The 27,690-nt window shown below is 42.0% G+C and overlaps 1 protein-coding gene across 3 annotated transcripts in view; it reads right to left on the bottom strand.

Annotated features, from left to right (window-relative positions):
* The window catches only part of TTC28 (tetratricopeptide repeat domain 28), a 1,879,863-nt gene that overhangs the window by 90,744 nt on the left and 1,761,429 nt on the right, over positions 1-27,690 (bottom strand). For all 3 annotated transcript variants that reach the window (XM_044068299.1, XM_044068301.1, XM_044068300.1), the window contains 3 exons: positions 26,867-26,991; positions 21,969-22,200; positions 11,969-12,045 (listed from right to left, as the gene is read on the bottom strand). In XM_044068299.1, the coding sequence (XP_043924234.1) occupies positions 11,969-12,045; positions 21,969-22,200; positions 26,867-26,991 (434 nt within the window). The remainder of the gene's footprint in view (positions 1-11,968; positions 12,046-21,968; positions 22,201-26,866; positions 26,992-27,690) is intronic.

The raw sequence follows: 27,690 nt of genomic DNA, 5'->3' as shown, positions 1-27,690 counted from the left end.
TGTGTCCTTAGTTACATCTGTGTATGTGTCACGAGAATGGAGGGCATGATTTTTTGAAATGAGCAGCAAGGGGGGGTGGGGGGGTGGAATGGAATGAGCATCATGTCTGGATGAATGTTTTGAGGTTGAGGTTACTGAAGAAAGTACAGTTCTGTACACTTACCATAAATGTAGATGTTCGAGTGTATTCACTGTTGCAGTCATTACATTTGGGTTATCATGCTGGCAGGTTGCCCTCAGTCGGCCTGAATTCCAAAGTCTTGGGTCCTGCATCGGTTGCTGTCACCTCTTGCCTGACGTCAGGTCATCAGGGGTATAAAAGATACAGCCAATGCCATTTTATTTAGTTTTTATTGCCCCAGATATCAGGTGCCCCCAAAAAGGTAGGCTAAAAATATGTAAATAAAACATACATGCACCAAAATAAGCTTTACCTTCATCTATAAGCAAATACACCACCTAGGTTGCATAGATTAGAGAAGTAAAGATAAGTTCCAGTAAAAATAAGGGGGGTGGCGGGTGGGTAACCTGGACTGCAACAGTGAATACACTCGAACATCTACATTTATGGTAAGTGTACACAACTGTACTATGTTCTTCGTGTTTCACTGTTGCAGTCAATACATTTGGGTTGAGTCTCAAAGCTATGGTTGGGGGGGGGGGGGCTGGAGCTAAACAGCATTAGGAGCGGCTATGAGGCCCTGCAGAACTGCAGTGGCAAAGCCTGCCCTGGATTTAGAGTAAAGAGGCAGATTGTAATGTTTTGTAAAGGTATGCACTGAACTCCAAGTAGCAGCCTCCAAAATGTCCTTGGTTGGTACTCCCCTGAGAAAGGCTGCTTAAGTGGCTGCAGCTCTGATTGAATGTGGCCTAATGCTCTTAGGCACTGGTTTGCCATGCTGTGAGTAGCAGAAACGAATGCAGTGACCTATCCACTTTGAAATAGTCTGCTTGGAGATAGCCTTTCCTTGTGATGTTGTGGCATATGCCACTAGTAATTGCTCTGTCTTTCTGAAAACTTTAGTTTTGTCCAAATAGACTCTAAGTTGTCTGTGTACATCCAAAGAATGCAGAATTTTCTCCCCCTTGTTCTGTGAATTTGGATAAAAGGTTGGCAAATGAATTGTTTGGTTAAGGGCTACACTGGATACCACCTTAGGCATAAATGTAGGGTTTGTTCTCAGAGAGACCCTGTCTGGATAGAAAATGATAAAGGTTTCCACAGCCATGAGAGCCTGTAGCTCTAAAACTCGTCTTGCAGAAGTTATTGCTAGGAGCAGAGCTGTTTTCAAAGATAAGAACTTTATGTCCGCATTTGCAGCTGGCTCAAAAGGTGGTAAGGTGAGTTTTTCCAAGACATAATTGAGGTCCCATGCAGGTATTGGTGTTCTCCTTAGAGGCCTTAAGTTTTTGGATCCTCTGAAGTACTGCCTTAATAAAGGATGAGAAAAGAGTGGTGGCTCTGTATTGTAATGAGCCGAAATGGCAGAGGCATGGATTTTAATTGATGAAAAAGATAGGCCTTTGTCCAGCATCTCAGTTAAGTATTGCAAAATCTGAGGAATATTTGTTACAGCTGTATCAGCTCCTTGAGCTTGGTTCCAAGCACAAAATCTCTTCCATTTCCCAGTGTAGGATTTTCTAGTACTAGGCCTTCTGGCTTCTAAAATGACATCCATCACAGCTTTACTGAGAGGTGTGGTTTGTATGGCTACATTATCCGCCATGCTGCCAGGTTTAGGGTCCTGAGTTGGCTGTGCAGAATCTGATTGTTTTGCTGGGACAGTAGATAAGGTATTTGAGGTAAGATCCAGGCTGGGCATTGGGACAAGTTCCTTAAGATCGGATACCAGTACTGGCGTGGCCAGTCTGGGGCAATCAGAATCATTTTTGGTTTCTCCTGCCTGACCTTTAGGAGTACCTTGGAGAGGAAGTGGAGAAAAGGCATATACTGATAGGTTTGTCCAGTTGAAAGATAAGGCATCCACTTTCCAAGCTTGTCTGTGATAAGTCCTTGTGCAGAACCTTTTTTGTTGATTGTTCTGAGGAGAGGCAAATAGATCTATGTCCGGGCGTCCCCATTTCATTGTTATCATGCTGAAGACTTGTGGATCCAGGTGCCACTCCTGGGGATCCATGAGGTTTCTGCTTAGTTCGTCTGCCAGAGTATTTTCCTTTCCTGGCAGGAATTGTGTCTGCAGATGAACTTTGTAAGTCAATGCTGTGTCCCATAAAGCCATGGCTAGTCTGCACAGGGGGTAAGAATGAGTGCCCCCCTGCTTGTTTATGTACCACATGACCATGGTGTTGTCTGTCTTTATCAGTAGCTGTCCCGGATGAAGTAGGTCCTTGAAGGCTGTCAAGGCATTTTGAATAGCTAGCATCTCTTTTTGATTGATATGTAGATGCTTTTGGTTTCTGGACCAGGTGCCCTGAATGCCTCTTCCTGCCATGTGTGCCCCCCAGGCATAATCTGATGCATCCGTCGTTAGGCGCTGCCTGGCTGGGGGTAGTGAGAACGGCTGTCCATTGTTTTGGTGACAAGCCTTGGCCCACCATTGAAATTCCTGTTGCAGGCAGGGAATTAGAGTAATCATTGTTTCCAGGCTGTGGCAATGCTGTGTCCAGACAGTTTTTAGGTACCATTGAATTTTCCTCATATGCAGTCTTGCATATGGAATTAATAAGATGCAGGATGCCATGAAGCCCAAAGCCTGCAGAATTTTTCTTGCAGATAACTGGGCCTTCGTTGCCATTTCCTTGAAACAGGTAGCCAGTTGCCTTTGTTTGTCTGGTGTGAGATAATCCATCTGGGCAGTTGTATTTAAGCTTGCACCCAGGAATATTATCTCTTGAGAGGGTACTAGTTTTGATTTCTTTTTGTTGACTGTGTACCCTAGGCCTGTTAAGAGTTTTATCACAAAAGTCAGATGCTGTAGTAGAATGTCCTTGTTCTCTGCTTGTATGAGGCAGTCGTCCAAGTAAGGATATATTTGTATTCCTCTTTGTCTGCAGTAAGCAATTACTGGTGCCAGGCACTTTGTGAAGACCCTGGGCGCAGTAGATAAGCCAAAGGGCAGTGCAGAGAATTGGTAATGCTTTGAACCAGCCTTGAACCTGAGGTATCTTCTACATGATTGTCTGATTGGGACATGCAGGTATGCCTCTTTTAGGTCTAAAGTCACGAGCCAAGCCTTGCTGCCCAGCATGGGCAGAAGCTGCTGTAAGGTCAACATCTTGAATTTTGGTATATTCAGGAAAGTGTTTAGAATAGATATTGGTCTCCATGCTTTATCCTTTCTGGGTACCAAGAACAGTCTTGAGTAAAATCCTTGTCCCTGCTCTTGCTGTGGTACTTGTTGAATATCCCTCATGTCCATGAGAGCTGCGACTTGTTTTTGAGCCTCTGCCCATTGATTTTTTGGCAGGTCTGGCCAATCGTTTGCCCTTGGCAGAGTATGGAAATGAAACTTGTAGCCTTGTGACACTATGTCTAGAACCCATTTGTCCTGGGTTATAATGTGCCAATTCTGAGAAAAAAGTGCTAGTTTTCCCTGTAAGGGTGCTGCCAGAAGATAAGTGCTTGGCGCAGGCAGGGAGAAGTCATTGGGACTATTTCCTGTATGATTGTGGTTTGTCCTCTCCACCTTTGGAGGTAGAAGCACTCCACTGTTTAGACCTGTAGGATCCTTGCGGCTGTGATCTGCCTCTAGGGCATCTGGATCTGCCCCTTTGAGGTCTGTCTGAGACTGGAAAGGACCAATTCTTTGTAGGTCAGTGTCTGCTAAATCTAGGTGGCTGTACCTGTAAGAAATCCTTGACCATCTGCATAGATTTAGCTTTGTCCTCCATTTTCTTTAACATATTTTCTGCCTTAACACCAAACAAGGTATCATGTTGTAAAGGAGCATCTAATAATTTTGCTTTAACATGGTCTGGCAGATTTTGTTCCTTTAGCCAAGCATGCCTCCTAATGAAAGAACCCATAACAGCGGCCCTGCAGGAGGCCTCCAGAGAATCAAACCCACATTGCAAAGCATGCTTTCCAACTTGTTCAGCTGCATGCAATAAATTCTGCATTTCTTTGTTTTCTGCACATTCAGAATTTGCCATCATTTTCTGTTTAAGCAGTGTCGTGACATATTGCTGATATTTGAGCATATGAAACTGGCAATTTAAAGCCCTTATAGCCAAAGTAGTAGATGTGTAAACATTTTTTCCCCATCTATCCAGAGCCCTGGAATCCCTGTCAGAGGGGGTAGGATTTTTTGCAGTAGAAGCCTTGACCCCCTTTGGACCCTGAAAAATAGTTTCTGGTTCGGCAGAAGGGTTTTTGAAAAGGAATTTATGAGGGTCAGAGACCCTGTAGTATCTGTCCGGCTTAACAGGAGCTGGAGGTAAAAAGTCAGGGGGTCAGACAAGACTCCGAGAACACATCATCTACAATGTCCAACACAGGTGGGATAGTTAGAGGCCTGTGTTGAGGTAGTAAAAGGAAATCTCTGAGCCTTTTCTTAGATTCTGAAAAGTCTTGGCTCTCCCAGTGAAAGTGCTCCCTCATGGTATGCAAGGTTTCCCCAAAGGAGTAGTCCTCAGGAGGAGAAGCTGAAGGAATTGATTCTTCAACATCAGAATCCTCATAGGGGGGAAGAGAACATTCCTGATAAGAAGAGGAATCAGAAGAAATGGAAACCTGATCTGAAGATTCATAGTCTGTCTCTTGCCTAGGCCTCTTATCAGGAGGGGGGTGGGAACCCCTGATCAAGGTAATTAAGTCTTCAGCCATTTTGAGCATCTGTGTTTTGGGCATGGAGGCCTGTCCTTGTGACTGGTGAACTTGTTTCTTTGCCTTTAAAGGTGTCTTAGTCTTTGTCTTTGAAGTCGGTTTAATATATAATTGTTTAGGTCTGAATACACCCTCAGAAGCCGATGCCTGCTCAGCGGCTCCGGACCCATCTGAGGGAATAGTCTCCAAGGCTCCAATACCTTGAGTTTCCAGCGGCCTGGCCGACTCCACGTGGGAGTCGGTAGCGGCTTGCGACTCTAAAGTAGCGGGTGTCGGGGGCTGCGAAAGCACCTGACTGAGAACCGGCGAACCGGCGACTTGCTTAGGAGAAGCTTCGTCGTCGGTTTTGGACCTCAATAGCCTGTCCTTTTCTTTTTCTTTGCATTTTTTGTGAACGCCGGTAGTCGGATGGCTATCCGACAGCATTGTATAATTAAATCTTCGCCCAAAATAGCTTAATGCAAAATCGTACCGATGCTTAATAGTGCATTGGTTAAATCTAGCACAAAACTGACAACTAGCAACATTGTGGTTAGGGCCTAGGCAAGGAATACAGTAAGAATGAAAGTCCTTATGAGGTATTTGCTTCCCACAAGATATACAATTATTAACTTTTTCTGACATCGGTCTGGAGCAAGAAAAAAGTTTCCCTAACAGGGTACTTAGCTTTTAATGAAGACTTCGGATCTGAAACTCGAACACGAAAATCTCAGAAGTCGGCCGACCGGCACTTGCGAACTGCTTCTGCTTCGGGCACCACGTGGCAAGAAAGACTAAATAAAATGGCGTCGGCTGCATCTTTTATACCCCTGATGACCTGATGTCAGGGAAGAGGCGACAGCAACCGACGCAAGACCCAAGACTTTGGAATTCAGGCCGACTGAGGGCAACCTGCCAGCAGGATAACCCAAATGTAATGACTGCAACAGTGAAACACGAAGAACATCCTTAGTTACAGGAGACAAGAGCCTGACTCCTCTACACCAAGATGCCTTGTAGTTAGGAACTTATTGCTGGTATGCCATTCATTCTCTACTGCAGTATTAACAGTATACCAATTTTTTTTTGTTTGTTAATGTAACATAGGCAATTTATTCTTCAAGGGCAGCAGGCACTGAACTTGTAGATGAAACACTGAAATATAAAGTTATTTGCTATTAACAACCTCTTCATTATTTACAGATCTCTATAATGTGGAATTATGCAGATGACTTTACTTCTGCAGAGACTGTACATATTGACTGACACTGGAGGATTTTAATGACAGATGTTTGATGGGCCTTTTATAGTTGAAATGTTCTGAAATGGGCATTTTTGTCATTATTGGTTCATACAATTTGTTTCACTGCTTACTGGAAAGATGTTCAAAACTACAAATTTAAAGCACACTCTTAACAACTGATGCTGTTATACCAAGAATATAATTTAATACAATCAGGAAGATGAAACTAAGATGCATGGTCCTAATTGTGTGCAAGGGGCCTATGGTTTGAAAACAGCCCAAAGGTAAACTTAGTCTGACATTGGCCAGATGATTTTTTTTGGAATGTGGGTTTCAATACCTAGGGCCCATTTGACCATGATCCAGCTCTGCTCCACACCAGTGTTGACTCACTCCCTTATAAGGCACTCAGAAATCCTGCAAAAGGACAGCACAGAGTGTTACTGAATCCTGCCCTTGTGTCCAAAGACTTTTGTAATTTTGTTAAACAAAATGGAATCTTTCAGTCAACCACTGTATATGGGCATCCTACTATAAATATTCTAGCCAGAGGAATGTGCAAAACGTTTAAGGTTGGAATATATCTATATATATATATATATATATATATATATATATATATATATATATATATATATAGAATATATTTACATCTATCTATCTATCTATCTATCTATCTATCTATGATCTCCTAAGGTGTTATTTACCATCACACAAGACTGACAAAGCAGTCTTTTTGAACTAACAAAAAGTCTGATTCTTTGTTCTTTGATGACATGTAGAGTTTTAATTGCATTTACTGTTTAGGGCTACACACTCAAGTGTGTTAACCTTTTCTGTGTTTATTTACTGTATTATTGCATTGTTTAGTCTGTTTCAACAAAAAAAAACACTATCTTGTCTGCTCGTTTCCCACCTTTCCTAGCCAGTCCATATCCCAGGCTTTGCTTGTCTCAGGACTTTATTTTCTGTATTCAGAGCTATCCAGACCTTGCTGTGGTAGAGGGAAGTCCTACTGCTTACCAGTGGGACTGGTGAGCATTGTACTGCCTATCTAACTCTAAAGGAGTGGTTTCCAGCTCTGAAATTGTAATTTTATTAGCCTTTTTGGGCTGATTTCTATCCCTTTCAACTTTCTGGCTTAAAAACGCGTGTTTGCACATTTTTCGCATTGTGCAGCACTGCGAGGCTACAGTTAAACTATTCCAGGTGCCAGAAAGTCTGCTCTTCAAATTTTCCCTTAGAACTAGCTGGTTTCTCAGTAGTAGCACTAAAATCTCAACCCCTGTGACTAGCACTTGCTCTAGAACCTGCTGGAAAGCACTAGGAAGCCTTAAACTGATACAAGCACTCAGCTCTCCTTGTCAATAAGGAGAAATTAATCATAGGCACTAAACAGCCTATAATTGCAAAGTACCTTGCAAAGGTAAGGGGAAAACAGCTCTTAAACTTTACAAAAAAGCACCTAAACAAGCATGTCCAAGGGTAAGCTTCCAGTGATTTCTCCTGTCCACCTGGTGAATCTGGGCATACTGGGGCAATGCGGCAACTGCCTCATGTACACAGACAATCCTCTCCTCCTACCACCCAACACTACAACCTGCGAGAGATGCACTGACATAGCCAAACTGGAAGCAAAGCTCTCTCCGGCCAAGATTGTGCTAGACAGTCAAGAGGAGAAGGTTAACACCTGCATTACACCTCAAGCAACTCATAGCCCCTCAAAACCCACACCATCAACACCCACACATAGCAACACTAAATCCACATATGCAGAGGCCCTTAACATTAACCTGCCCAAGCAACAAGGACCTCCGAAGCTGAAACACAAACAAACACCAGTCACAACCAAAGTGACACACAGCTCACAACACCAGTGTGCCACCCAACAACAGCCCCTAAGGCAAGACAATGTACCCAACACTTTAGTCATAGGTGACTCTATAGTCAGGCACACTGATGTCCCACTCGCCAGGCTGAACAAGGAGAAAATTACAGTCAGCTGCCTGTCGGGTGCCAGGATCCGCCACATAATGCATGCACTCGTCACTCCACAACAAGTACAAATAAGACTCTGTCATTATCCATGCTGGAGTGAATGACTTGAGACGTACCTCCCTGGACTACATAAAAAGAGACATGGCAGAGCTCTTGGATCATGTGACCCAGGCAGGTATGACCCTAGCCCTGAGTAGCATCCTGCCTTCGCCCAGAATGATACCACAGTATAAGGACAAAATGATTGACTTCAACAACTGGCTAAGCTTTTGGTGTCATTCAAAGGGGATCCAGTATTTGTCTGCTTGGGAAGACATGATCGACAAACCACGATGCTTTGCCAGAGATGGTCTGCACTGATCACCCCTGGGATTCAGGTTACTGGCTAAAGCTCTTTCCACCCCTATAGTGCCTTTTTTAGGCAACGTTCAAAGGATAAAACCACCACCGTAACAGATACAAGCATGCAAAATCTGAAGGTAATACTACTCAATGCTAGAAGTCTAAACCTCAAAATGCACTCTCTCGAGGCACTCCTAAAAATGGAGAATATCGATATCTGTGCAGTAACTGAGACCTGGTTCAAGGCTCCAGAGAGCACCCCTGCAATACCAGGCTACAATTCTTACCACACTTTTCAGCCACAAAACCAAGACTGAAACACTAAAGGTGGAGGAGTGTCCATATTTACCAAGGATATTCACACCCTCCAGGCTAGTTGCCCAACACAATGTATCTGAAATTCTCCAGGTGCAACTAACACTAGGTAAGACTGCAATCCAAACTGTAGCTTGCTACAGATCCCCCACCATGCCCCAAGATTCTCAGTACACCTTTCTAAACATACTGGAAAATATTAAGATACAACCAAAAACCCTAATACTGGGTGATTTCAACTACCCTGCCATTAATTGGGAAAACTACTCGGGTACCAACTCCTTTTCCCAACGGTTCTTGGAATTCATAAATTCCAATGCCCTGGATCAACTAATCCATTGTCCCACCAGGGGCTCCAATATCCTAGACCTGGTCATTACCAACATGGGAGATAGATGCTCCACACCACTGGTCACCCCCTCATTGGTCAGGTCTGACCATAAGCAAATCACCCTTGACATCCACATTCCACCCCCACCCCCCAGTAAGGAAACCTCCTTAAAAAACTTCTCCAAAGCTAACTTCATGCTACTGAAGTCAGAAGTGACAAACTTCATGACACCCACGCAGATGGGATCTGGAAGTTCAATTGCAGAACCCTACACTAAGAAATTGTATGAGCACATCCACTCGTGCATAAATCATGCCATCCTAAATAGAACCAATATGCTCTTCTCCAAAAAAAGGAAGCCAATCTGGTGGTCCCCTGCTATAAACAAACTATACAACAGAAGGAAGAAACTGTTGCAGAAAAGAGGACATTCCCAAGATGCAAAAAACTCCCTCACCAGCCTCAGTAAGAAGCTGAGATCACTCATAAAATCCTCAAAAGCTAGTTACGAAAATAAAATTGTCAAAGATTCCAAAGACAACCACAAGGCATTCTACAGTTATGTCAAGAATCTAAATGGCAATGCTCAGATCTGCTCTGAGCTACAACAGAATGGCATTAAATATACTGATCCCAAGGATATTGCCAGTATCCTAGCAGATCGATTTAGTGCCAACTTCACCCCCCTCTCACCCCCTAAAGGGCCCATCTCAATACCAAAACATTGCCAAATTCCGGTAATCACGGCCACACAGGTAGAAACCACAATCTCCAAAGCTAAGAATACAGCATCCATGGGACCAGTTGTACTACATGAACTACAAAATGATTTGGCACCTCCCCTAAGTGTCATGTTTAATCATAGCCTCACCTCAGGCTTCATGCCCACTGAGTGGCGCACAGCTACAGTTATCCCACTCCACAAGGGAGGATCCACCTTGGATCCTGGGAATTACCGTCCAATCAGTCTAACAAGCCTGATCTGCAAGGGCATGGAACGCATTATCATGGAACTTATAAACAAAGACATTGGCAACCTTCAAACACTGGACCCCACCCAGTTTGGGTTTGTGAAGGGCCGATCTTGTCTCCTGAATCTGACTGACTTCTTCAAATCAGTCTCCAGAGCTGTGGATGAGGGTAAGGCGGTCCACACAGTCTATCTGGACCTTGCCAAGGCCTTTGACACCATCTCCCACTCTGGAATCATAGATAAACTTACTAAGCTGGGCATAAATCCATATGTCACTTGATGGGTTGCCAACTGGCTTACTGACAGAACCCAAACTGTAAAAGTAGCTGACTCCAAATCCAGCTCTAGACAAGTGGAGTACCTCAGGGTTCAGTCCTGGGACCACTCTTGTTTGGCATCCATTTCTCTGAAGTACAGGCCAACACTAAGGGACTTTGGCTAACAAAGTTCGCAGATGACTGCAAACTGGGAGCCATTATGGAATCCCCAAATGATGTGGCTATTCTACAAAAGGGCTTTACAGAAACAGATGCCTGGTGCCAGAGCCATGGGCTCAAGCTTAATGTCAAGAAATGTATAGTTATCCCCTATGGAAAAAAACATGTACCCATGAATTAGCACATAGGTGGCAGGACACTAAACATCGAAAGTGTGATGACAGACTTAGGGAGACAGGTGGACAGTGATCTCACTTTCGATAACCACATTGCCACAAAAGTCAGGAAATCCTTCTATGTGGCACACCTCATCACTAAGGGCTTTTCATCCAGAAAAAAGGAGGTCATTGTCCCACTGTACTCGTCCCTCATTAGACCCATTATAGAGTATAATGCCCCGTTTGGTATGTACCTCACAAGACATCTGCAACAGCTGGAAAGGCCACAGAAATACCTCACTGAAAGAATCACAGGCCTAAAGCAGATGCCATATGCTGACCATCTAAAAAAACTCCAGCTATACTCTGTGGCATATCGTCTACTCAGAGCTGATCTCTGCTTAACATACAAGGCCATGTCAAACCCTGAGCTGTTGGACATGCTCCACTTAAAGAAATCCCAGTCCCTCAGAGCCACACGCTCCAGGGATCTAAACCTTGTCATAACAATGAACAAAATATGCTGGAGGGATAGGTTCCTGACCCAGAGACTCCCCATACTCTGGAATAGACTGCCCATACATGTCAAGCAGAGCGTCTCATTGGCCCTCTTCAAAAGGAACCTTGATGATTGGATGGAAGATAGGAAATTCACCCCGGGGATCATGCCAGTCGCCCTGCTAGACAGGGGTCCAGAGAAGTAAATATCGTGGGAAGAAATATCCAGGGAATTGTTATGGCTAGGCCTGCATAGGCCCTAGGGCCAATAGCCTAGTACCAACCTATGAACCTATGAACATCTCCTGAAAAAAGTAAGATGGTTTTGGTGATACACTAACACTTGTTAGGTTAATTGCAGGCAGCTACCATTATGAGTGAAATGTTACATAATCATTGTGGATAATATAATTTGTGTAATACAATGTGCTATTTTTATTTTACGTGATTAAAATGAAATCTTTCAAGTAACTGTATTCATTTTACTATCAGCCAGTTTTCAGTTTCATCTCCAACCATCTAAGATTATGATAATTGAAAGTACATTGAATTTCCATGGCTACATTTCCTTGTGAACAAGCCAACAAAATAAAAACAAATTAGCTCATATGACCCACAGTCCTAGTATGTGTTTCTGTTGTTAACACCTTTTTTTTTTTTCTTTCATAGCAGCATGTGGGATTGAAGTATATTAGTTTCAGGTTACAAAACGGGGAGCTGCCAAACATTTGTAAATGTTAGGTGAGCAGTTGGATGCAAACATGACAGACAGATAATGAAAACATGACAATCGTTCATGCAGCAGAAACCAGAAGCAGCACTATTAAAAAAAACAGTGACATGGCTGGGAGAATGTAGATGATATACTTCAAATGCACTGCATGCCTACAAGTTCATTTAAAACTTACTCGATTAATAAGCTGTTCCCCTGTTTCTGAAGCAGTAATGAGCTTACAAAGTGCTTGAAATGCAGGGTGGGGCAAACCTGTAACAACAAAAAAATATCAGTCACAATGGCTTTTATTATATTAAATTGCGCAGTTAAAATATGACTCAGCTATCAGTCATCACCCTGAATTACACATACACAATTTACTTTGCAACACTAAAAAAAAAAAAAAATAATAAAATAAAAAAGTGTAACCTACACACTTTCCTTTTTTACAAGCGACCAAAGGCAACCTAACTAAAACAAACGTGGAGGACATATCTGAGAAACAGACATTAAAGCCTTGAGGCAAATAAAGCAAGAAAGATAACTGGACACAACATTTGATGCACTGTGGCATCACTTAACTTTATAGCTGGGTTTTCTGATCCTGATTATCTTCTGATGTAGGCCTGAGTTTAAAGAATTATACCTAACAGTTATGGAGGGCCAGAACTAAAAAAAAAAACAAGAAGGGGCCAAACAGCTTAATGACAAAAGCAATAAATCCAAATGGGCCAAGAGTGACATTATCTATGACAATTTCCAAGATGATGGTGAAAACACAGGCTGCATATTTATTTAATTGCTGCAAAGACCTTCAAAGTGTGGACTGGAATTTCAAATAGTTAATGCAGACACTTTCATAGGTTCATATGTAGGTACTAGGCTATTGGTCCTAGGACCTATATAAGCCTTGCCAAATGGTACCCTGGCTTTTGCCTCCCAAGAAAATTATTTTCCTGTGCCCCTGTCAAGCAGAGCCACAGAAGTGATCCCTGGGGTGAATTTCCTATCTCCCATCCAATCATCAAGATTTTTCTTGAAGAGTGCTAAAGAGGAGCTTTGTTTGATATAGATAGGTAGTTTGTTCCAGAGTATGGGAAGTCTCTGGGACAGGAATCTATCCCTCCAGCATGTTCTGTTTATTGTAGTGACAAGGTTTAGGCCCCTAGAGCATGTAGCTCGGAGGGATTGGGATTTTTTTACATGGAGCATGTCCAACAGCTCTGGGTTTGACATAGCTTTGTATGTTAGGCAGAGATTGCCTCTGAGTAGGTGATATGCGACAATGTAAAGCTGGAGTTTTTTGAGACGGTCTGCATAGGGCATCTGTTTGAGTCCGGTAATCCTCTTTGTGAGGTATTTCTGTGGCCTTTCCAGTTGTTGCAGATGTCTTGTGAGGTACATACCAAAAGGGGCATTGTACTCTATAATGGGTCTAATGAGAGATGAATAGAAGGGAACAATAACCTCTTTTTTTTGGATGAGAACCTTTTGTGATGAGGTTTGCCACGTAGAAGGATTTCCTGACTACTGTGGCGATGTGATTATCAAAAGAAAGACTACTGTCCACCTGTGTCCCAAGGTCTCATCACACTTTCGGTGTTAAGTAGACTACCGTCTATGTGGTAGTTCATGGGTACAGAGGTTTTACCAAAAGGGATGACAATGCACTTTTTGGCATTGACCCTGAGGCCATGGCTTTGACACCTGGCATCTGTCTCAGTGAGGCCCTTTTGTAGGATGTCTACATCATTAGGAGTTTTGAGTATGGCTCCTTGTTTGCAGTCATCTGTGAAATTTGTTAGCCAAAGACCTTCTGTGTTAGCCTGTACTTCAGAGAAGTAGATATCAGACAGGAGAGGACCTAGACTGAAGTCTATGGTACTCCACTTGTCACTGGTCTTAAGTTGGATTTAGAGTCTGCTACTTTCACAGTGTGGGTTCTGTCAGTGAGCCAGTTGGCAACCCATCTTGTGACATAGGGATTTATACCTAGTTTAGTGAGTTTATCTATAATTCCCGAGTGGGGGATGGTGTTGAAAGTCTTGACGAGATCTAGATAACCACCTTACCCTCATCTACGGCTTTGGTGACTGCTTCAAAGAAGTCTATCAGATTTAGGAGACATGAGCTGCCTTTTACAAACCTGAACTGGGTAGGGTCCAGAGTTTAGAGATTACCAATGTCATTGTTTATAAGTTTCATGATGATACGTTCCATAGCCTTGCAGACCAGGCTCGTCAGGCTAATGGGGTGGTAGTTCCCGGGGTCCGTAGTGGCTACCCCTTTGTGGAGTGGGATAACAGTTGCTGTGCACCAGTGGGCTGAGCCTGAGGTGATGCTATGATTGAACATGGTACTTAGGTGGGGTGCCAGTTTGTTCTGTAGTTCATGTAGAACGCAGCCTGGGATGTTGTCAGGTCCCATGAATTCTGTGTTCTTGGCTTTGGAGAGTGTGTTTTTTACCTGTGCAGCCGTGATTACAGGAACTCTGCAATCCTCTGGTATAGAGATAGGCTCTGTAGGGGATGAGAGAGGGGTAAAGTTAGCAATGAACCTATTTGCCAGGATGTTGGCAATATCAGTTGGTTCTGTATATTTAGTGCCATTGTGCTGTAACTCAGAGCAAATCTGAGTGTTGCCACTGAGATTCTTGACATTGCTATAGAATGCTTTGTGGTTGTCTTTAGAATCCGTGATGATTTTGTTTTCAAAACTAGCTTTGGGGGATTTTATGAGGGATCTCAGCTTCTTACTGAGGCTGACCACGGAGTTCCTCCAGTCATTGGATTTTACTCTTTTTTGCAACAGTTTCTTTCTTCTGTTGTAGAATTTGTTTATAGCAGGGCACCACCAGATTGGCTTCCTTTTTTTGGAGGATAGCATCTTGGTTCTTTTAGGGATTGCACAATCCATGCACTTGTGTAAGTGCTTATAAAGTGCAATTGTACAGGATTCAGCAGTCGTACCTCTATTGTCCAAAAGCATGGGTGCCGTGAAGTTTGCCACTTCTGTCTTAAGAAGCATGAAGTTGGCTTTGGAGAAATTTTTTATGGTGGTTTCCCTAACGAGGGAGGTGGGGTGGGATGTGGATATCTAGGGTGATTTGCTTGTGGTCAGATCTGACCAACGCAGAACTGACCTCTGGTGTGGAGCACCAGTTGCCCATGTTGGTAATGACCAGGTGTAGGATATTGCTGCCCTGGTGGGGGTGTGGATAAGTTGATCCAAGGTGTTGGAATTCATGAATTCCAAAAAACGTTGAGCACAGGAGTTGGTAGATGAGTAATTTTCCCATTAATGGTGGGGTAGTTGAAATCGCCCATTATTAGGGTGTTAGGTTGTACCCTAATATTTTCCAGTGTCTGAAGAAATGAGGAGTGGGAATCCAAGGGCATGGTGGGGGATCTGTAGCAAGCTACAATTTGGATTGCGGTCTTGCCCAGAGTTAGTTGCACTTGGATAATCTCAGATGTATTATGCTGAGCAACTAGCCTGGATGTGTGGATATCCTTAATGAATATAGACACGCCTCTGCCTTTAGTGCTTTGGTCCAGGTTAGGTGGCTGAAAAGTGTGGCATGAATTATAGCCTGGTAATGCAGGGGTGCTCTCTGGAGCCTTGAACCAGGTCTCTGTCACTGCACAGATGTCGATGTTCTCCATTTTAAGTAGTGCCTCGAGTGAGTGCATTTTGAGGTTTAGACTTCTAGCATTAAGTAGCATTACCCTCAGATTTTGCTTGCTTGTACCTGTTACGGTGGTGAATTTGTCATTTGAATCTTGCCTAAAAAAGGCACTGTAGGAGTGGCAAGAGCCTTAGCCAGTATCCAGAATCCCAAGGGCGACAGGTGCAGGCCATCTCTGGCAAAGCATCGTGGTTTGTCGATCATGTCATCCCAGGCAGACAGATACTGGATCCCCTTAGAATGACACCAGAAGCTTAGGCAATTGCTGAAGTCAATCATTTTGTCCTTGTACTATGGTATCATTCTGGGTGATGGCAGGATGCTACTCAGGGCTAGGGTCATACCTGCCTGGGCTACAAGATCGGACAGCTCCTCCATGTCTCTTTTCATGTAGTCCAGGGAGGTACATTTCAGGTCATTCACACCAACATGGACAATGACAGAGTCATATCTGTACTTGTTGTGGAGTGACCTGAATGCATGCATTATGTGGCGGATCCTGGCACCTGACAGGCAGCTGACAGTAACTTTCTCCTTGTTTAGCCTGGTGAGTGGAACATCAATGTGCCTGACTATAGAGTCACCTATCACTAGAGTGCTGGGTACGTTGTTATGCCTTATGGGCTGTGGTTGAGTGCCACACTGAGTTTGTGGGCTATGTGTCATTTGGGGTGTGTTGGGGGGATGGAGGTTGATTGCGCTTCTACTTTGGAGGTCCCTGTTGCTTGAGTAGATTTTTTTTGAGAGCCTCCACGAATGTAGGTGTGTATTTTGTGTTTTTATGTGTGTGTTTTGGTGGTGTAGGTTTGGAGGGACTATGTGATGAGTGTGGTGTGGTGTGGTGCAAGTGTTTATCTTCTCCTCTTGGCTGTCTAGTCCAATCTTGGGTGAAGACAGCTTTGCTTCCAGTTTCGTTATACAAGTGCATCTCTCACAGGTTGTAGTGTTGGGTGGTAGGAGCAGAGGGTTGTCTGTGTTCATGAGGCAATTGCTGCATTGCCCCAAGATGCCCAGATTTATCAGGTAGACAGGAGAAAACACCTGGATCTGACCCTTAGACATGCCTAGATAGGTGCGTATTTATTAAGTATTAAAAACTGTTTTCTTCTAGACAAGTAAGGAAAGTTGAGTGCTGTAGTAATTTGTAGCTTATGTAGTGTTTACAATGAGTTCTGAACAAGTGCTGAGCTCAAAGAAACAGATTTGAGTGCTGAAACTAGAAAACTGGCTAGTTCTTAGAAACAAAATTAAGGTAGAAGGCTTCCCTCCAACACAGAAAGGCTTGGGGTCTCAGAAGCTTACAAATAGTCCTGGATACAGCAAATCTATATCAGGAGTAGACGACTTACAGGAAAGGCAGGAAACAAGCTTAACATTTTTTTTTTTTTGTAAAAATCCCTCAGTTTCTTCTGATATCACATGCCATTATTAAGGAAAAAATGTTGGATATACACATTAAAAGGACATCACATATTCCATTATTTTACAGTGTAGGATGTTGACTCTGTGAATGCAAGTATTTTTAGCAGTGAATTTTCTAAGTATGTGCAACCTATTTTAATAAAAGCCTTCCTCACATTGAGTGGCAGAAAAAAAAACTGTGGAGTTTATGATCAGATTCTTTGGCCTGCGGGGGATGGATAGGTAGGGCTAAAGAGGAAGAGTGAAATAGGCATTAAAAATAACTCCTCATCAACAACAAATTTGCTTGTTCCTTCTGTTTTGCTAAACCAGTTGTAATTTTTCTCTTTCAAACATCTGGAATGACATTCTAACCTGATAAGCTTGATTAACGAATTTGTATCAGTCATCGTGTTTTTATACTTTTATAAACTGTAAATGAACCTAAATACTCTTCCAAGTGGCTTAAAGGACTTGGGTCCCTTTGTATCAGTTCACTTCCGTGGGTGTTTAACAAAAGAATGCAGTAGATAACACCAGCATTCTGTATGGTAGCTTTCCTGTGCTACCTGTACTTTATTTATTTATTTATATTTGTTGACCGGGAGTGTCCGACTGGACGTAGGTCCATTTTCAGAGGAGGCCCGGGGAGAAAAGCTCCACAGTTAAAATAAACAGACAGTAGTTACATTGGATTACATAGCGATTAACAATTTACATAGTAATTACTTACAACATATTTACAGATGAAGAACATAGTACATCAGTAGACAACTAGAATCTTTATCTGTGAAGTACATAACAGACATTAACAAATGTTACAAGAAGAAGTTCCTGCTGTATAATAAGTACTGGCTTATGAGCATCTGAGCTTGCTATAATCAAGGTAGTGAGTGGAGCGGAAAGAAAGGTAATGGTTGGATGGGGAGGGTAATATTAGAGTGGGAGTTGCAAGGGCATAGCCAGCATGTTTTTAGGTGCGCTTTTAGTAAAGTTTTGAAGTGGGTGCATGATGGCATGGAGGTAATTGTGGGTGGGAGGGAGTTCCATAATTTGGCTATGGTGCAATAGAATAGTGCTTCACCAGCAGAGTTATTGGCTTTTGTGATCTGCAAGTAATTTTTATTGCTGGATCTTAGTGGTCAAGTGGTGTGATAGGGTTGGAGTAGATTCTGGAGGGATGGGACATTTAGTGGATGATTTACTAGTTTGTGGGCAAGTGAGAGTTGATACCATTGAAGGAGGTGAGAGAGTTCAAGCCAGCCCAGTTCAGCAAGTGAGAGACAGTGGTGACTATGGTAGGATGCCCCTGTGGCGAATTTGGCAATTTTGTTGTAGCAGGTCTCTAGCTTGTTTAAATTGCATTGCCTTAGGTTGGTATATATTGGACAGGCATAAAGTAGGGTGGAGATAAGGTGGGACTTTGCTATTGAAATCTTTGCTGCTTTGGTGAGAAGTTGCTTATTTCTGTATAGCGCTCCTAGTTTATTGTGGACTTTTTTTATGGTCAAGGATATGTGAATGTCAAATTTTAGTTTATTTTCTATTTCCACTCCTAGCAATTTGGTGTGTTCAGTTGGGTATATAGTGGTGTTGTCTTTTGCTGTGATGTTAAAGTGAGAGTTGTTTTGAGTATGTTTGTTGGGTTGGAAGATGAGTAGTTTAGTTTTGTTTGGGTTGAGTATTAATTGGGCATCGGATAACCAAGTTTCAACAGAGGAAAATGCTTCCTGTGTGACTTTTTGCAGTTTGGGTAGGGACTGGGTTGAGCAGATGATGGTTGAGTCATCTGCGTATTTTATGAGTGTGCCATGTTTGATGGCAGAGGCTAGATTATTGGTGAAAACAGAGAAGAGAAGGGGTCCAAGGATGGATCCTTGGGGAACCCCTATGGAGACAGGTATTTGGGGAGTTATGTCATTCTGCCATACAACGGATTGTTGGCGGTCAGACAGGTAACTCTGAAACCAGTTGGTGACCGATTGAGAGAAGGATAGGTTATTGAGGACAGAGATAAGTTGTTTGTGTGGGACCATGTCAAATGCTTTAGATAGGTCAAGGAAAGTAGCAGAGGAGAGATAGCCATTGTTTTTATGCTGAAGGATAGTGTTAGTAAAGGAGAGTAAGGCAGTGGTGGTGCTATGGTTTGATCAGAAGCCATGCTGAGTATTGGAAAGGAGGTTGTCAGTAAGGAGGTAGTCTGAGACCTGAGAGTGTATGCATCTCTCTAGCATTTTGGAGAGTGGAGAGAGAACAGCTATGGGGCGGTAATTGGATAGTTCTGTGGAGGGTCCGCCTTTGTGGAGGGGAATTATATGTGATACTTTCCACAGTGTGGGAATGTAACTTTTCTGACAGAGATCGGTTAATCAAGATGGATACTGGGTAGGCCAGAGCATAAGCTGCAATTTGTAGGTATTCACTTGGGAGGTTGTCTGCTGCTAATCTGGTGGGCTTAAGTTTAGTTAAGAGTTTTTTTATGTTGGAGGTAGGTACAGGAGAAAAAGAGAAGGCAGTGGGGAGATTACTAGTTGAAGGTGTGGGTTGGAGGGGAGGGGGGCTATGTTGTTTTGCTAGTGATAGTATGGTTTGTGTGAAGTGTGTGTTGAATGAGGTAGCAATATTTTCTGAGGAGTGAGAGATGTTAGGAGGAGGTGTACTTACTTTACCTGGCTGGAGGATGGAGTTTATGGAGGACCAGAATTGTTTGGGGCTGTGTTGAGAGGAGTCTAGGGCAGACTGGTAGTATTGGAATTTGTCTTGTTTTATTAGCTTTTTGACTCTATTGCGTAGTTCTAGGAATTTCTGTCTAGTTGAGGGGGTTTTGGTTTTGCGCCAGTGCTCCCAGGCTTTATCCCTGTTTTTCATTTCTGACTTAGTGGTTTTCTGTAGCCATGGGGAGGGTTGTGCTTTGATTCTGTACAATCTTATGAGGGCATGGTAATTAAGGATGCCCAGGAAGGTAGTATTAAAAAATTCAACTGCGTCATCAAGGCTGAGGTACTTTAGAGGATGCCAGTTACATTCTTTGAGGGATGAGATGAATGTGAGTAGGTTAAAGTTTAGTTTTTTACGTATTTGATGGTAGATGACAGGTTTAGCTTGGGATAGGTATTTTTTGAGTAGGAATGTTGGGGAGTGATCACTGAGGCTATCTGATAAGCAGCCTGTTATATATGACTGGGAGCTCTTACTGACTAGTATCCAGTCCAGGGTAGTGTGCTTGCTGGAGTTTTTATTTATCCTGGTTGGCGACTGGACTAGTTGGGTGAAGCCATGAAGGTTTACATGATGGGTTGGATGGTTGCCACAACAGGATTGCTAGTCAATATTGAAATCACCTAAAATGATAGTTTCTTGGGGGAGATGGTGGGTAGACCAGCTGAGGAGGTTTTCTAGTGGAGGGATGTTTTGGCCAGGTGGGAAGTAGCATCCAATTATGTTGATGGTTTTGTTTTGGTTTATTTTGAGGTTGGTATATATTATTTCTTCATTGCCTATTTGTGGAGCTGATGGTTTTCAGATCTGGATGTTTAGATGCTGTTTAAATATTATAGCTACACCACCTCCTTTCTTGTTTAGCTGATCTACTCTTATTATGCCGTAACCGGTAGGGAGTATTTGCTCACTGGTAATGTGAGGTTTTCGCCAGGTTTCTGTCAGGATGACTATATCTGGGGAGTACAAGTCTATGGTGGCATGGAGTTCATGGACTTTGTTGGGCATACTTCTAATACTTAGGCTTAGTAGAAGAAAGTCACTTGGCTTTCTATTGGCTGTAATATGGGAGAAGTTGTGGTTTCTAGTCTGATTATGAGGATTGGGGTTGGAGATGGTAGGGCCAGGGTTGGGGTGGATATCTCCACTTAGGGCTAGTTTAGATATGCATGAGGTTATTAGTTTTCTCAGTTTTTGAATGTGTTTGTTTATAAGGGAAACTTTATGATTGTGCTCTTTGGGTAATAGGTATGGTGTGAGGCTTACTGTGTAAAGTTGTAGGAATGCTTTATGCTTGAGTAATATAGTTGGTAGAATATGTGGGGGTGCATAGGGATGTTTCTTGAGTTGGTGGAAGGGGAGCTGAGTGAGGGTGAGACATGGGTGGTGGTGTGAGTAGTAGTACAGTGGTAGTGGTTGAGTGGGGGAATGATGGAGCTTTGGTAGGATGTAAGATATGCAAGGAGAGTGCATGCCGTGAGCATAGGTAAGGTATGCTTGTACATTTTAGTTGAGGAGGTGTGATAGTAGTGGGAAGATGGAGAAGGTAGTGTTGGGTTAGTGCTGTGGTTGGCTACTGGAAAGATGGGAGGGGTTTGTGAGTGTAATAAAGGTGGGACCACTGGGGGTGGGAGGGAATAGGGGGCAGGGTGGGGAGAGAAGCGGGTAGAGACCCTGTTAGTTGCTCTTATGAGGGGGCTGGAAACAATCAGGTAACAGAGTTAACTGATAAATTAATATAGGATAGTGACAAGGGTGGTTGTAGTTGTAAAAATGGCGCCTGCCACAGGTAATATTTATTAACTTTGGGATTGTCTTAAGGTAATAAACAGGGAAGGGGGAGGAGAGAACAAGGGTGTGAGCAGGCAGTTCTTTGTACTGCTGCTAATGAGCCAAAGCAAAGACAAGTTTGTGTTTAAGAAACAATCACAATTGACCAAGGACTGCTCTGAAACTGTAAGTCATTTCTTAACCATTTGCCAGGTGGAAAAACAGGATAACCTTGTATCAGTAGGCTACTGTGGTCTCAGTTTAAATTAACAAACACACAGTATTGATCAGTTATGGATACTATTTGTTAATAGAAGGGAATAAGAGAGAAAGTGGAAGATGAGTGTGTGTGTGTGTGGGGGGGGGGTGGGGGGGTGGGGGGGCTACTTACAAGCCAAAGCAGAGTGCTCTCTAGGGGAAAATGAATATTGGCTCAAACAGGTAGACACATACTCAAAGTTAACTTTAGCTGTTTGCAGACAGTTCAGACCTGCACTGCGCTTTTCTTATAAGAATGATAAAGGTGGTACCGCAGTTGAATACTTAAGAGTGGTGTTAGGTTGGAGAGACACTAAGCTCCTTCATGGGGCCTGTAGCAGAGTGGATGTGTACTTACCTAACAGACACTGTAAGGTGGTGCTACACTGCTGCAACCTATCGCCAGGGTCTGAAGTTGGGAAGAAAACAGCTGCCGGAAGACCACTGGCCTGTGTGTCAAGTCGAAATCCTACTGCAGTGAGCAATGCTTGCCAGCCTGGGACTCCTCCAACCTTATTTTCTACACTTTGCTGTGAGGTGTACATGGAGTTCCGCTGTCCGTTCTGGATCCGTTGAAGTGACTTTTCCACCTGAAAAGACAGATTTAACACTTTTAAGTTTTGTATCAAAAATAAATAAGTATACTTTTTTCTAGACAAATATCATAGCCATACAAGCTTAACAGAAACACAAAAAATGCAAGTTAATAAATAATAATAAAAAAAAAAATAACACAGTCTTAACATAAATTCCAGGGCATACCTTGCAAGTAATCATTTTTTGCATCTTTTAAGGATGCTTAACATCATCCCTTGGCTTGGGGCAGACTTCAGAAGTGATGGCTGTCTCATCACAGTTAATATTCTGTTTGCTTCAAGAATATCTGCAATAGCATATCGCCTTGAATCACATGCCTTACTACTGTGGGAGAGAACTGGAGACCATTGTTTAAACAAGCTCCACTTTATGTTTGCGAAAGAAACCAGATATAATTACTTTCACACTGTGTCCTAGCCATGCACAATTGGGCACCCCTGGGGCCATTTAGAAGTTATATTTATCAGCATTTCTATTAAAAATGCTTATCTGTGAAAGGTACAGGATCACTTTTCCCTCTGCTTTCATATTAGAAACCCATTCAAAAGGCACTTTAAATGAATTAAGTCCTTATCAGTTGTATTCCAAGCTGTTTTCTGTCAGCCTCCAAACACAACAAAATGCATTGATTACAAAAAGAAAACATCAAGACTTTCAGCACAGTGTGACCTTTAACATCAAAACTAAAACTGGAGCTGTGGAATCACTGTCAGGTAGTTTTGAAATCATGACTATGCTCCATCTGGCGTGAATTTTTTTAGTAGGTCAGGGAGCAGAAGGTGTCAGCCAGGAAAGATGTAGTTAATGCTGGCTTACCCATGCTGGGGTAGGGTGGTGGATAGGCACTGCTGCACAACTCCCAACTGGTAGAGGACAGGTGCTGGCTGGTACACAGACTGGTATGTAGAACGTTTTAGCATAAAAAGTATCGTGTGCAAATCAGCAGTGCAAGGTTTGTAGAAACAATCATTTGCACCCCATTTCTGCAACCTATGCCATGGCAATGTTGTAGCTGGTTACGAAGGGATGAAAGAGTCATTTCCATGGGTACTGAGAAACTACCCCACATTCCTCATCACACCTGCCTAATTAGTTCAGTTCTCCCAGGAACAGCCCAGATCCAAGAGGTAAACCAAAATTGTGGCTTGGGAGGGTGATGGTGTTTGGAGGTGCAACAGATAATCGAAGCATCACTGCAGCTCACAATTGTTCAACAGACATGGCTACAGTAAGCAGTGACTCACTCACTGACTACCTATATAACTAGGAACGCTACTACGTATTGAAAACAGCCTTCTCCTACCTGCTCCATCATTGCCTTCACCATACAAATGTCCCCTCATGCAGACTTGAACATGTCATGGTTTCATTGTGCTGTCCTTAGGCATGCTGCCTCTCATCCACCTGAAGCAATTGTACTGAAAGTCTATCAATCTTTGTCCTCAGAACAAAAGTCCACTGTCAAGCATCTCAGGCATTGCCCCCACCAGACAGTAAACATTAAAGACTCCTAATGAGTCAAAGCTCCCTCCTGAGCTCATACTGCTTACACAGGCTGAGAAACAATTTTCAGTGGGTTCTAAAAATCTGTCCCATCACATACTGTGGTTCCTTCTTAAAGTGTGTTGGTCCCTTTTAGAAGTACCTTTGTTTTACAATTAATTTAATTTCCCTTTTTAATCCTCATGGTAAAGTTACAAGTGGTTTTGAAAAAAAATTAAGATTACAGTGTGCTGTTTGATTTTTATTGTTTTTTTTTTCAATTTCACTGTTTAATTAATTTTCTCTATAGCCACAACCACAGTGATGTCATTGCAGTTATTGGGCATTTATTTATATTCAGCTATAAAGCAAAAAAAAGCATACCTCTTTAGGGAAGCAGCCTCTTGATTACATTATGGTTTCACTACTACATCATCCCAAATATTCATTTTCTACTAGCTGACAACTTCTCTTTCTAGGAAGTAAGAAACTACCACTGATACATTTAGTGCAGAAATACAGTAACGTATGCATTAATTTACATAGAGAGGCATTATGGGTTCAGTCTTTTATGATGTCGTGGCAAGGATTTTTATACCTGAGAAACAAATTCAGGGGACTTTCCTTATCATCAACAAAATAAAATACAATGTAAAATTAACAAACTTTTTTCATCAAAAACTGTATAAGCTGGTACTGTATAAGAAAGCTATATTCAACTGCAAAGCTTTATTATTTATACTTACTTCCGAACATAACCAATACACTTTAAGTTTAATTCCTGTGAAACATATCTACTAGATTTTGTCGTCATCTTTCATTTCTTGTCATTAAGGAGTATATAACGCATGCCCCTCCAAGAACTTCTACCCCCTTACAACTTGCATATGCTAGCATTGCAACGGAGTAAATGCTTGTATTTTTTTCTACATACAAACTGCTTGCAATTTATGTCATGTTCTACCACATTTAAATGTATTTTTTATTATTTATTTATTTATTTGCAGTTGTTTAACCAGGATAGTCCATTGGGCCTAAAGAACCCATTTTCAATGGAGTCCTGGGGAGAAAAGCTCCACATATAGATTATACAAAGATTAACTACCACACATAGATTACATGAAGATTATAGAGATTAACATTTGTACTATTTCTGTTTATAAGACCGATCAAACATATTTCAATCAAAAGTAATAAAGACAAAATCAAAAGTAATAAAGACAAAAATCAAAAATAGAATTTTATTTATTTATTTTTTTGGGGATTAAGGATAGGTAGTTTGATGTAGAAGACTAAGAAATTACTGGTATAAGTAAGGAGATATATACTGCAGGCCAGCATGCTTTTGCTATATGGGATTTATGAGAAGGAGTAGAGAAAAATATTTTGAAGTTAAGAGTAGGTTACGAGGGATGGGAGCAGGAGCATTCCCATGTGGATGTTAGATGAGAGTGTAGTGATATTTCTTACTGCTGGGTTTTCTAATGTACTTAAGCTTTTGTTTACACTTTAGTTCATTTGATTTCTGATTTCATCTTCCCAGGGCTGAGACTGACATTGGTAACGTGACTGGTGCTCTACCGCAGTTAACAAATGTTAAATAAGTAAACACAGGTCCATCTCTTCTTCTCCTGATGAAGGTCTACCCTTAAATGATGTCTGCCTAACCAGATGCTCTTTCACAGCTGGAGCTCATTTGGGGACTAGTAGGAAATAGGACTGATTATCATCCCTTCTGCCTACCTGGTGAGATCTCTTCCACACTAGGGAGTGACAGGGGTAGCTACCCTAGGCACTAGCAGTCATGGGTGTGATCATCACTTTCGAATAAATGCAGCTGGCTGTCCCTGCAGTAGCTCTGGATGTATAATAAAAGCATTCACTCAGCTGTAATCGTTGACGGCAAATGTGGCTCCTTAAATAACAAGATATTCCCTCACCTACTTTTCTTTGAATTTCGAAGCACTAATCGCACAATCTATTATCTATTTGACAAATCCACTAATACACCTCTTCAAATCCTCAATGTTCAGCATCTACAAATGCATAAGTATCTTTTATACTGTACTGTAATGTAATAGATTACTTTATTTCATATGAATGTGATCTATTTAGCAACTTTATGTGTAACTGTTATGTATATTATTTAATGTTTGTCCATGTATATTACTGCATGTCTCTCTAAAAATGTTTGTACTATGTTGGAGCTTTTTTACATGGGCCTCTTCTTAAAAGGGGTTTCTGACTAAACCTAGTTGGACCAACCCAGTAAACAAAAACAAAATAAAATAATCAGAATGCTTTGTGAACTCTAGCGTAAAAGGCTTGCAAATAGTTCATGTTTTTTTTTCTTTTCTTTTTTTAATGCTGATGCACCTGACAAGGTAGAGGACTTCCCCTCCTTTCCTTTATTTTGATTTGATGATTTTTTTTTTCTCTTGGTAGCCCTTCAACTGACCTGGGGTGGGGGTGTGGGGGTGACAAATAGAGTATTGCTCAGGCTGCAGATGGTTATGCTACAGTACTGCTTCCATCTACACCTCCATATTTGCACATCAGCTAAGCTACTCACAATTTTCTTTGAATCAGCTTAAAATGCATATAGCTTCACTGTCCCTGAACTAACTGTTCTGCAACTGTGACTCACTAGGATCTATTCAATGTCATTTGCTCCACTGGAGAATACTTACCATTCAGCCATCTGAATTCACAGGTAACATGCACACTGCTTCAGAGAAACACTGGCATAATAAGCAACACACCCTTCTCAACAGCTGCTACCAATTTTGCTTTCCAGTGAGTTATGCAGGCTACCTGGTCCTACCAACTTAACCACCACCATCTCTATGTATACACACACACACACACACACACACACACACACACACACACACACACACACACACACACACACACACACACACTACTCTTTCTTCTAGTTCCTGCCACCAAGTGTGCATCATAAAGCACTATTTAACTTACAAATTATTTCCTTGCAGCTGTCAAATCCTATGCCTGCCGTCAACTATGTCCAGCGCTCCTCTCCCCAGTGATTTTAAACATATTTTAATAACAACTGAAAAGAGAATTCAACTAACCACCCCTTTAGATGGAATCTAAATTCTACGTCATCTAAAAGGCTAGATTACATTATGTTTATTTTTTACCATTACCTACCAGATGTAAGAGTACCCGCAAAGCATCCCGAGCTCGATCAGGGTGTTGTAGTATTTCTGTTAGTGCTTGTCCAATCAGAGATGAAGGACTGTTAAGTTTTACATCGCTTCCAATCAGCATAAAACCTACAAAGACAGACATGAGTTTGTAAATATGTAGTTTGCGAATTTTACTGATATTTTATTTGTTATTTCTACAGGAGAGAAATATAAGCATGAAAAACAAATTCACAACTGGGTGACATATTCTTTCAACATACTTTTATTGTAAGAAGTGGCCAAACATAATTTAGGAGAGACCCTTTTATTTGTCTTTCGATAGTGCCCTGTAACTGAAGTTTGCACTATGGAAACACAAAATCTTGTCAGTCCAATCATATTCTGACTGCTTCATAATATAATTTGCATATCACTGGACAGCCAGCCTCAGTTATTAGAAACTAGAATCTTTCACATGTAGACTTATTGAAATGAGAAACTGAAGCAAGATTAAAAAAAAAAAAAAGACTGAAGCACCTTAGTGTTTCTTCTCATAATCTATACTTAGCACTCAGATTATGTAAATATACAAAACTGTCTGGGTCAGAGGGAACATCTAATGCATATTTTGAACCAAAGAAAGCCATGCCAGATGTTTTAAAGTAGACAGATAACTGCATGACCATTGTCAAAACTCTATTATTCTTTTAAGCATTCTTCCAACTGTACCCAGGCATATTCCTTGCTTTTTCCCTTTCATAGAATCTGTCCTGCAAAAGACAATCAGAAAATAATAAGGCAAAGTTCCCACTGCTGACGTGAACTGAACACATTGCTTACGCTTCA

The sequence above is a fragment of the Protopterus annectens genome, chromosome 4.part0, assembly GCF_019279795.1.
Source record: "Protopterus annectens isolate FY-2018-M chromosome 4.part0, PAN1.0, whole genome shotgun sequence".
NCBI lineage: Eukaryota > Metazoa > Chordata > Ceratodontiformes > Protopteridae > Protopterus > Protopterus annectens.
This window is presented reverse-complemented; position numbering and strand designations above follow the sequence as displayed.